Source organism: Cololabis saira, chromosome 5, assembly GCF_033807715.1.
Source record: "Cololabis saira isolate AMF1-May2022 chromosome 5, fColSai1.1, whole genome shotgun sequence".
Classification (NCBI taxonomy): domain Eukaryota; kingdom Metazoa; phylum Chordata; class Actinopteri; order Beloniformes; family Belonidae; genus Cololabis; species Cololabis saira.
In genome coordinates this window covers 6,975,722-6,987,304 of record NC_084591.1, presented here as the reverse complement: position 1 = coordinate 6,987,304, position 11,583 = coordinate 6,975,722, and the positions used below count along the sequence as shown (strand labels likewise).

At 43.0% G+C, this 11,583-nt stretch overlaps 1 protein-coding gene and 1 long non-coding RNA gene across 2 annotated transcripts; both read right to left on the bottom strand.

The window, feature by feature from the left end:
* Positions 1 to 2,920: 2,920 nt before the first annotated feature.
* LOC133444535 (mannose-binding protein C-like) lies at positions 2,921 to 8,766 on the bottom strand (the record flags this gene model as incomplete). Its single annotated transcript, XM_061722376.1, has 3 exons — positions 2,921 to 3,325; positions 3,554 to 3,619; positions 8,637 to 8,766. Coding segments are annotated over 3 exons (576 nt in total), but the record flags the coding sequence as incomplete, so codon positions are not given.
* A 6-nt stretch (positions 8,767 to 8,772) lies between these two features.
* LOC133444574 (uncharacterized) lies at positions 8,773 to 10,630 on the bottom strand. The gene is made up of 3 exons (XR_009782724.1): positions 10,577 to 10,630; positions 10,009 to 10,137; positions 8,773 to 8,804 (listed from the first exon to the last, which is right to left on the bottom strand). It is a non-coding gene; the product is annotated as an uncharacterized LOC133444574 (long non-coding RNA).
* Between the last annotated feature and the right edge of the window lie 953 nt (positions 10,631 to 11,583).

Here is an 11,583-nt window from a genome sequence, read left to right as displayed (position 1 = left end):
CAACAAACTGAACAACTATTTTTTAAATCAAAACAAAAATTCTATGAACACGGGGAGAAGGCTGGTAAACTTTTAGCCCACCAAATTAGACAGTCCGCAGCTGTAAACACGATTCCTGAGATCCGAACAGAACTGGGAGAGAAAACCACCAACCCTAATGCAATAAATGACGAATTTAAACAATTCTATATGACTCTATACAGATCGGAGCCACCGAACGACCCGTCTGATATCATTAAATTTTTAGAGGGGCTGACTATACCGACGATCAACCCAGAGGACAGTTTGCAAATGGATAGGAAAATTACAGCGGCTGAGGTGATGCAGGCAATTAGATCAATGCAGAGTGGTAAGGCGGGGGGGCCTGATGGGTTTCCGATTGAGATATACAAAGAATTTGCTAATAAGCTAGCACCATTACTTAGCCAGTTGTACCAGGACATCTTTGAGCAACGGAAATTGCCGCAAACAATGACCCAAGCTATAATCTCAGTACTACTCAAAAAGGACAAGGACCCTTTACTATGCGGCTCGTACCGCCCAATAAGCCTTCTGAACTGCGATTATAAAATTCTCACAAAAATACTAGCCACCCGCATAGACGGTGTGATTCCAACAGTCATTGACCCGGATCAAACGGGCTTCATCCCGGGCAGACAATCATTTTACAATATGCATAGATTGTTCAACATCCTGTACACCCCACATACGGCATCTGAGGAGAGCGCAGAGGTGGTGATCTCCTTGGATGCCGAAAAAGCTTTTGATCGTGTTGGGTGGCAGTACCTGTTTGCGGTTTTAGGTAAATTTGGCTTTGGATCATCATTCCTGACATGGATTAAAATAATATATGATGCACCCACTGCGGCTGTACGAACCAATAACAATATCTCTGACTATTTTCCCCTTCACAGATCTTGCAGGCAGGGCTGCGGCCTCTCCCCATATTTGTTCGATCTGGCGGTCGAGCCCCTTGCTATAGCCCTTAGAGCGGAAGAGGGTGTCACTGGTATCTCCCGTGGTGGTAAAATCCACAAGGTGGCACTATATGCAGACGACCTGCTCTTATATATATCCAATCCGATAGTATCAATACCAAAGTTATTGTTGATCCTAGAAAACTTTAGACATCTCTCAGGCTATAAATTGAACTACTCAAAGAGCCTTCTTTTTCCAATTGACGACTCAGACACAGACTATTCTGAATTCCCGTTCAAGATAGAACGCAGCGTGTTTACCTATCTAGGAATTGCAGTTACCCACAAGATGGAGAATTTGGAGAAACATAACTTTAAGTCATTACTTGACCGAACGAAACAGGATTTTGCGAAATGGTCAATATTACCGATTTCACTGGCAGGTCGCATTAATATAGTTAAAATGACAGTTCTCCCTAGATTTCTTTATGTTTTTCAGATGATCCCTATATTTATCTCTCTGAAATCATTTAAACAATTAGACAGACTTATCTCTTCATTTATATGGAACAATTCTAATCCTAGAATGAAAAAAATATATCTGGAGGTTCCTAAAGATGCTGGTGGGTTAGGACTACCCAATTTTCTCTGGTATTATTGGGCAGCTAACATAGTTAAATTTACTCATTGGATTTACACATATGAGAATAAGCAAGGTCCAGACTGGGTCCACATGGAATTATTATCCAACCCTCTACCAACACTCACGTCATCGTTACCATCCAACTGTAATACAGAGCTTGCAAATCCGGTAGTTAAAGCCTCACTCAAGATATGGTCACAGTTTAGGAGACATTTTCATTTGAAGCAGCATAGCAGATTCTTCCCAGTAGCAAATAACTATTTCTTTCTTCCATCTGGGTTCGACAATGCATTTCATTATTGGCATAGAAATGGACTGATATTCTTCTGCGATTTATACGAAGATAACACCTTTATTTCGTTTGAAACGCTCGAAAATGACCATAATATACCCAGATCGCATTATTTTAGATTTCTCCAGATACGTAGCTTCACCAGAGCAAAGTTTCCCTCATTCCCTTTTATACCACCTAAGAGCCAGTTAGATGCTATTTTAGAACTGGATCCCTATGGGAAGAAACGAGTTTCTGTGATTTACAACATGATAAGGGGCTTGAAACCGATGTCATGGGATAAGACTAAAGTAGCATGGGAGGGGGATTTGGGGGTTGAGCTTTCTGAGGATATGTGGCAAAGTAGTTTGGAACATATTCACACTTCATCGTTGTGTATACGCCATGGCTTAATTCAATTTAAAATACTTCACCGCCTGCACTACTCAAGAGATAAATTGTCCAAACTCTTTCCCACTACCGTCCCTGGTTGTCCTAGGTGCGGCTATGTGCCTGCCACAACTGGACACATGTTCTGGTCATGTACTTCTCTTAATGATTATTGGAAACAGATATTTGGTGTATTCTCTACAATTTGTGATCAAACTGTAACACCTAGCTATCACACAGCCATCTTTGGTGTACCACCTCCGGGCTGTAAAGTCTCAAAATTACAGGCAAATGTCTTAGCATTTGCTTCTCTGCTTGCACGCAGACTTATACTTTTTAACTGGAAATCAAGGGTAGCCCCGTCATTCCTACAGTGGCTGAGGGATGTACTATCTTTCTTACCGTTAGAGAAACTGAGATACAAGATATGTAAAGCCCGCAAAAACTTCACTTTGGCCTGGAGTCCATTTATAGAATTTGTGGAAAGCTTTCACTTCCAATGAAGGATTGTATTTGTTTTTGCTTCTGTGTATCTATTTACTTTTGTTTGTTCATTAATTTTATGCCTGTGTAAGAGCCTTGGGGGTGGGGGGTGGGGGGTGGGGGGATACTCTCTTTGTATATCTACGTTTGTAAGTTCAATGTTTGTTAACGAAAAACTGAAAAATAAAGTTTAAAAAAAAAAAAAAAAAGATTTGTGTCCTTAACGTTACTCCATGGGGGTCTATATTTGACAGATGATGTAAGCGTTCAGGGAGCAGTCGCGCGTCACTCGCCAGTAGCCATTGTCTCGCAGCGTGGTGCAGCCAGTATCCTGGATGGATTTATCTGGTTGTCCTCCTTCCCAGTTGGTGAAGGTGAGACGCTGGTTTTTCATGTCAGATTGAAAGTTTGCCACTGCTCTATTGTTGACGTTGATCCAGGCTACGTTATCCACGTCACCAAACAGCTGAGTCAGGATGCGGTTCTCCTGGTCCTTGTGGGGTAAAGCCAGCTCTAAACCTTGTTGAGAGCAGAACTCGACGGCCTCCTGGAAGGAGCCTCTGAGTTTGTTGGACACAAAGTATTTCTGCCCAACCCTCCGTGTAAAGTCAAAATTTGCAGCTGAAATAGAGAAAATCAGGAATAAAGTCACACAGAAACAAAAATGTTGTCATGAATAAAGTTGAATTTTCGTTCATATCTGTATAATGTGGACAAAATAATAATATATGTATATCTAAGAAATACCGACATAAAGCAATAATGTTCATGTTACAGAAATGTTCCTTATCTGTATGATTTTACTTTATAAAATCATATAGTCATATAGTCTTTTGGTGGGATACTTACCCAGTTCAAACTTAGCTGTGGTCTTCATCAGTGTGTCAACATCCTGTGCAATAGCTCCAAAGACATCTGGAGGAAACAAAGAACAGGTACTAAGCTAATATAAAATGTGCAATTTTAAAAGTAAAAGGTTTTTAAAGACTGTAAGGCATTACATTATATTTAGCTGATGCTTTCATCCAAGAAACACTGCTGTAATTGGTTTTGAGGAAAAATAAATCAAAAGTTAAATCAAAGTTCTTTACATCAACATTAAAAGCGGCAAGACACAATTAAAACATAAATTAAAGCTGCAAGCAGCGATGAACGGGCCCTCACACCCTTGTGCACGTTCAGGCTGCAGTGGAAGCTTGTATGACTTACATGTAGATTCTTCAGGCCTGGACATTTAGTGGATAACACCACCCACAACTCTCTATGCCGAACCATTCAAAAGTTATGGCAGAAAATAGGGACCATCACATATCGACCAATCAGAAGAAGGGGCGGGGCTAATTCATGCCAATGAAGGTCAGGTACTTGGCATCTATCGTCGCCACGGTAATGCTTTTGACTGAGAAAAGTAATGCCCGTCGTCGCAGGATGGAGACGCACATTTTGATGTACAACACACCTGGGTGCACGTTATGATTCGGGCGAAGAAGCGTCCGAAGAAATGGCATAAATTTCGCCAAAATGACACGATTAATTCAAAATGGCCGACTTTCTGTTCGGTTTCGGCCATGGCGCCAAGAGACTTTTCTTTAAGTTGCGACATGATACAGGTCTGTACCGATTTTTGTGCGTGTAAGTTTATTTGTAGAGCACAATTTAACACAATGTAAATCAAAGTTCTTTACATCAACATTAAAAGCGGCAAGACACAATTAAAACATAAATTAACGCTGCAAGCAGCAATGAACGGGCCCCATTAGTGTATAATGCTATAGGCCCACGCTGCAGGGGGACACCAACATGATCCACTGAGCGGTGGCCATCACCCCTCCTTCTCTTTCCTTTCTCAGTTGTTAATTAGAAGTATTTCATGGCCATCATTGTTGTCCATCATTCTTGTAGTTTGTTGTGCTGGTCTGATTCTCTTTTGTGCACGTTTGCAGGCCGGAGCTTCAGGAGCTGCATGCTGACCTGCAGTCCCCCCCTCTGATCATCCCACTGCTGCTTCCACCTGTCTGTGTGGATATCTGGTGGATGTCTGCTGAAATCCTCAACTGCAGCCCCCCCCCCTAACCACATCAGTGCTGGCTACATCTGCTTATATAGTCATCCCTGTAGTGCCCCAGTTAGCCATTGTATCTCTCCTCTCTCTGTTCTTCATTCTCTGTGTCTGTTCTCTCTTTTCCTACTCAGCCCAGCTGATCCAAGTCCTGGTCCAGGTTTCTTCCCTCCTAAAGGGGAGTTTTTCTTGCCACTATTTGGCTTAAGGTTTTCCACCCACTCAGAGAGATTTTACCTGCCATGTTTTATGTAATAATTGCTCGGACGTCATGTTCTAGGTTTCTGGATAGCACTTAGAGACAACTTCTGTTATATAAAATTGAATTGAACATGACACTTGAACAGAGGGATTACATTTAATATATTATTATAGTTCAGATGGATACATCCTTCTTCATCCTGCTTCAGTGCTGGATGTAATTGTAGCCAAAAATACATAAATAAATAAACTATCTGTTGCAAACAAGACCAAAGTGAGGTGCATGCAGACCAGGGGGGTTGTAGTATGTCATAGAAGCCCACATCAGCATTATTATCATCAGCAGTATTACCTGATCCGGACAAAGCAGGCAGCGCTGTGAGGATCATGTTCTTTGATTTCTCCAGTGCTTTTAACACCATCCAGCTTGCATTACTACGTAAACAACTCCAGAAGACACAGGTGGATGCCTCCACAATCACCTAGATTACAGACTACCTGACAAACAGGCCACAGTGTATGAGACTGAATGGTTGTGTGTCTGACCAGGTGGTCAGCAGCACAGGAGCACCACAGGGAACTGTCCTCTCACCATTCCTCTTCACGCTGTACGGCTCAGTTTTGGAGTAAAAATCAGAGCCGCATCATCTGCAGAAACAATGGATGACTGCAGTTTTGGATTGTATCAGTGATGGAAAAGAGACTGAGTACTGATGGACTGTTTTGTGGTATGGCGTGGGAACAATCATCTCATCTTGAATGTGAACAAGCCAATAGGGAATTATTACTGATTTTAGGAGAGTCAGGATTAAGATGAATAGTTTTTCCAACATGGGTGTAGAAGTGGAGGTGGTGGAGAAGTATAGGTACATCGGTGTTCACCTGGACAGCAGACTGGACTGAAGATACAACACCAATCCTGTTTATATGAACGTACAGAGGACTTAACAGAGCCTCTTAAGGAAGCTAAGTTCCTTTGGGGTTTGCAGCAAGATGTACCGTATTTTCACGACCATATGGCGCACTGTGTGGAAAGGCGCACCCTCAGTTTTGTGTGTCATTTTTGGTTTTAAAACACACATACAGCGCACCGACCCAAAAGGCGCCGTATACGGAGACGGTGCTGCACACACACGCGTTGCAAAACACACACGCGCTAAAAATAGAGCGGAAGCAAAACTTAGTTTGATATTTTATTTCACTTTTCACATCAATCAAACCCTTCAAAGGTTCATATTCTGTTTCTGCATTAAAGAATAAAAAAAAAACCACTGGGACGCCGCACATAAACCTGTCTCAGCCACCCGATCATCTCCTCATCCATCCAGCCCTTTTCATTTCCCTCTGGCTGGAAAAGTCTGTTTAGGGAACGCTTTTCTTTTAAAAATCACCATAGCCGGCAGTTTCTGTCCATCAGCGTGGCAGGCAAGCACAAGACTAAATAAACTTTTCATACCCCGTTGTGCTGCGGATCCCGACCGCGGCGGTCCCGGGTCCCGCTCCCTCGCGCTGGACCGGGTCCCGGGTCCCGGTCCGCTCCCCCCCCGCGCTGGTCCCGCGGCAGTCCCGGGTCCCGGGTCCCGCTCCGCCCCCCTCGCGCTGGACCGGGTCCCGGGTCCCGGGTCCCGGTCCGCCCCCCCCCGCGCGCTGGTCCCGCTCACACACACGCGCTGTCGGGGAGCCGGTGTTGTGCCAAAAAGTGATTGCCTGCCAGAATCGGATTTCTTCTGATTTGTGGCCGCGGGAGCGCGCACAGCAGCCCGTTGAGTGATAGCGTTTAAACGTCAGATTTTCAGATTATGAAGCTCAAGAATGAGATCAAGTCATATTTAGGCAGAAACAACTTTTCCTTAACTGTATTTGGCCTTCAATCAATTTTTGGCAGGTGAAAATGCCTATTTTGTGTTATAATGGTCCTTAAAAAGAGTTAAAAGCAATCCTGTGAGCTCTAGTGTTTATTATGACGCTCAATAATAAGATAAAATCCTATTTAGGTAGAAACAACCTTTCATTAATTGTATTTGGCCTTCAATCAATTTTTGGCAGGTAAAAAGACCCATTTTCAGGGGAGAAATCCGATTCTGGCAGGCAATCACTTTTTGGCACAACACCGGTACCGGGTTTGTAACAGACAGGAACTCCGCTCCGCTAATTCAGCTGCGCCAGTCCGAATTTCCAGACCTGTCTCAGCTTCTTGATCATCATCCCTTCATCCAGCCACCCCTTTTCATTCGTCCTTATAATGACTCCGGCTGGAAACGTCTTATGCAAAGTTTTTCTTTTAAAAATCACCATACAGTTTCTGTCCATCAGCTGCGCCAGGCAAGGAGCACATAAACGAGAATGTGTGTGTGTCGCGCCGCGAATACACACACGCGCATGTCGGAGATCCGGTACCGGGTTTGTAACCGACAGATTTGGCTGAAAATCTCGGAGTGTGAAGCTGATCTGACCTGAGACAGACCCCAGAAATCTCTGCTCGCAAAGCGGCCGGGAACCAGGTCGATCGGACCGCTTGGGGAACCAGGAAGTCGGGCTGCAGCAGCGCCCATCACCGCGGCTTTAACCGGGGAATGTGGACGGTTCCGACCGGCCGGGACCGGAGTAGCCCACATGGACTGGTAGCAGGGCTCCCGGGGAAAGAGCACCGGCATTTCAGCCGGATCTGCCGCAGGGATGCGGCGATCGGACCCTGCAACCCCACGGCAGGTGCATCCTCGGTTCCCGACATGCAAAACACACGCGCGCTGCAGAACACTCACACACAAGTGTGCTTATTTAAATAGAGCGGAGCAAAACTTAGTTTGATTGTATTTTATTTCACTTTACACATCAAGAAAATCCTTAAAAGTTTTCATCATCTGTTTCGCATTAATCAGCTCAGTGGAGTCTCATTCACGTCGCAACTCACGGGGGCTTCACCCGCCCCCTTCTCCCTTTACCGTTCTCATGGTGGCCGGCCTTACATTACCGTAATTCAGGTAATAGACACGGCGCACCGTTTCTTAAGGCGCCCGGCACATTAAAAAAAAATAAAATAAAAATGTGCGCCTTATGGTCGCGAAAATACGGTATGTCTTCTATGACGCGTCTGTTGTGGAGAATGCAATCACACATGCAGTCATGTGTTGGTGGAGCAACATTGGAGTGACTTAAAAAACCTAAACAAACTGATAAAGAATGCTGTTCGGGAACCGCTGGAGATGATTGTGCAAAGGAGGATACTTCACAAAATGAAGATCATGGACAACCCTGAGCATCCTCTTCACAACACAGTGATTCAGCAACACAGAACGCAAGAGGAGATCCTACAAACGTACAGGATATCCTTCAGACCGCTACAACAGATCCATCAGATCTTTTTACTCCTGGATATATTTTTATCATAACTGCCTCTGCACTTAACAATAATTGATGCCAGACTTGATCTGCGATTGTATTTCAACAACGTAAAATCATTAAAAACTCTTTTTCTAGCGAATGTAAGCTGCATATTCAGCGTACTAAGAATACAATTCCATAAAACTATTAATCCCCCGTTGAGATCTGACATGTACTTGTATATTGTACTACAGCTGAAAAATAAATAGCAATAACACATAGTATCTTATAATTTTCATATTATCAGAAATCAGATTCCTAGGACAGTTGTGTAAAAAATAAAAGAATCACCTCTACCACACATTATAACTGGTCCAGGCCTTCCATCGCTTCCAGGATTTCCATCGGCTCCAGGGAATCCAGGTGCTCCAAAGGCTCCAGGCGCTCCACGCTCTCCAGGCCTTCCATCGCTTCCAGGATTTCCATCGGCTCCAGGTGGTCCACTAGGTCCAGGTGATCCTAACACCCACACAAACAAAAAATATCAGAAGAACTGCATCTGCCATGTCTTTGTACACATACAAAAATAAAGACTAGTTTGGAAAGTAAGAAAGTAGAAACGGAGCAAAATAATACTGAATGAAGACAAGAATGGAATATTCATGTTACCAAATGTAAAAACAGAAAAGGTGTGTGATGACATGTTTGAACTAAACAAAAATGGTGCATTCAAACTGTGATAAGAGATTTTACATTTTAAAAAGTCCATTATTGACCCTTTAGAAATAAACCATCCAGAACAAAACATTATCCATCACAGAGGAAAAAAAGAAGGAAACACACCCAAAAGAAGAGGAAACAGTCAAAAAGAGTAATTTCTGTATCTGCCTCCTGTTGTACATCACATACTCTTAACAACACCAACCCTCAATAACAACGGACAATTCTGCATTTAGCCAGGTCTTCCAAAGCCCATGGGAAGTCACCTTCACATCCAGACAGCCAACAAACAGTGCCGTTTTTCTATAAAATCATTTAGCTAAATAAAAAGAAGCAAAGATAAAATAAACAGGCTCGTGATCTCCCCCATCCTGAAGGACCACACGGTTAAGACATCAAAAAACCCTTTCAATCTTGGGAACTGCAGTGTTACTCAGGTTTTTTTTTCTTTTCTTATCCAATGTGGTAAAAAATAATCATGTTAATATTGTACTCTGTTGTAAGCTGTACACACCTCTACAAAGTCATATAGACACTGGCAAACAAATGGCAAAACATTCAAGGTTAAACATTAAATCTATCAATGGTCTTGCATTGTTTCTGTAGATATGACAGTAAAATTTGTAATTTCCAGTAAACAAACTACTGAGGTCTCTTTTTCCACAGTTGAAAACCCATCCATTTTTTCGTCCAAAAACATGCATGCTAGGTTAATTGATGATTCTAAAATTGCCCGTAGGTGTGAGCGTGAGTGTGATTGTGAGCATGGTTTGTGTGTTTCTATGTGGCCCTGTGATGGACTGGTGACCTGTCCAGGGTGTAACCCCTGCCTCTCACCTAAAATGAGCTGGGATAGGCTCCAGCAGACCCCCGTGACCCCGCAAGGGATAAAGCGGGTAAGATAATGAATGAATGAATGAATGAAAACCCATCATGTTCAACTCAATGCATGATCAGAGTTGGGGTAAAAGTTGTGAAGTCAAAACAAACCAGTGATATTAACCTGGAGGTCCATCATTACACACACATGGTGGCGTGGAAAGGCCTTTAGCAACCATCAGGCACAGGACACAAAGCAGAAGACAAGACCTCATCCCCTCAGTCTAGGCTGGAACGCTGTTAAAAACAAAAACTAAGAAGATACAGACATTTCTGTATTTACAGTTTTTATAAACTGTTTCCACAAAACTATAACTAAGAAATACATACAGTAATTGACAATGAGATTGTAAGCAACGTCCACGTGGTTTTTATTTTAAAGGTACACATCAGGAATTTTACTGCTGCAACACTGAGACGAACTCGATGCCCTGATGCATGACGTTTGTTGCAAGATTTTCTCAAGTTTCAGGATTCAACCCGCCTCAAGAAGCCGCTAAAGTGTCCTCAGAGACCCCACCCAGGTTTAATTTTCCGAGGATCCTTCTGAGGAGGCCAAATTATCAGAAATAAAGGACTGTTCTATGCACAAATTCAGTTTTTAATATTATTGATTATACATTCATTCTTAAGTCGTTTCGAGGTTATGAATTAGTTTCAGATATCTAAATCTAGAAAGCAAAAAGACTCACAGCGCAAACAGGAATTTTCTCCAAGACGTTCTGCTCCTCTGCTGTATCCAAAGAAGTGATGAAGAAAACAATTGAGTCACATGACGGATCAGAGATCCAGCCCAGTGTAAACACAGCTACAGAGGGGAAAAGAGAGCGAGGGAGAAACAAACTAAACATGGTCTAAAAGCCAAGACGCTGCAGTGAAAGAGAGTTTGTTTGTTCTTAGACTTAGACTTAGATATAGACATACTTTATTTGTCATTCCAGATTTGCATTGGAAAGTTTTATGTTAAATTTCTTTGCAAAAAAATTAAATGATTTGCAGCAAATATTAAAGAATAAAAGGAAAATTAACTCAAACGATCACACCTGACAATATTCAAGGAAACCAGGGAGCTTTATTAAGTTCTGTTTCATTCCTTCCAGACTGCCAGTGGCAGTAAACAGAGTGGATATGTCTCCTCGCGCTCCGCGCAGGTCGAGATTTAATAACAACAGTGTCACGTGAGTGACGTGTAGGCTACCTGTGCGTCTATAAATACCGCCCGGTAGACTACATCCGGCCTCTTGAATCTTCTCGCTGTTAACCTGACGTACATCGCTGGTTAATTGCTCCGTAGATCCGTGTTTCGGATCTATATTTTCTGCAGGTTCGGGGAGGTAAGCTCAACTCTGGTTGGTGGTGTTTGACAGCCTGCCTGTGACTCTTGGTCGGAGCGCACGTTGTGCCCTCTAAGGCTGTGGCTGTCAAGCCATCTTACCTCTCCCTTTTTCCATCTGGATCGAGCGCCCGTGTGTCGGGCTGGCTCGCTCCCCAGCCACACAAACGGTCTTGAATTGTTTGTTGTTGGGCTGATTCCTCCACATGCTAGATGTCCCAGCCGCGTTCAGTGGTCCGCCCACTGCTCTCGTCTGTTGGTTCCTAGCCTGGCTTGGTAAGTATTTTTTACTTAAGCTTTAAAAAAAATATAAAAAAAAATATATATATATATATATATATATATATTAATTAAAAAAAATATATA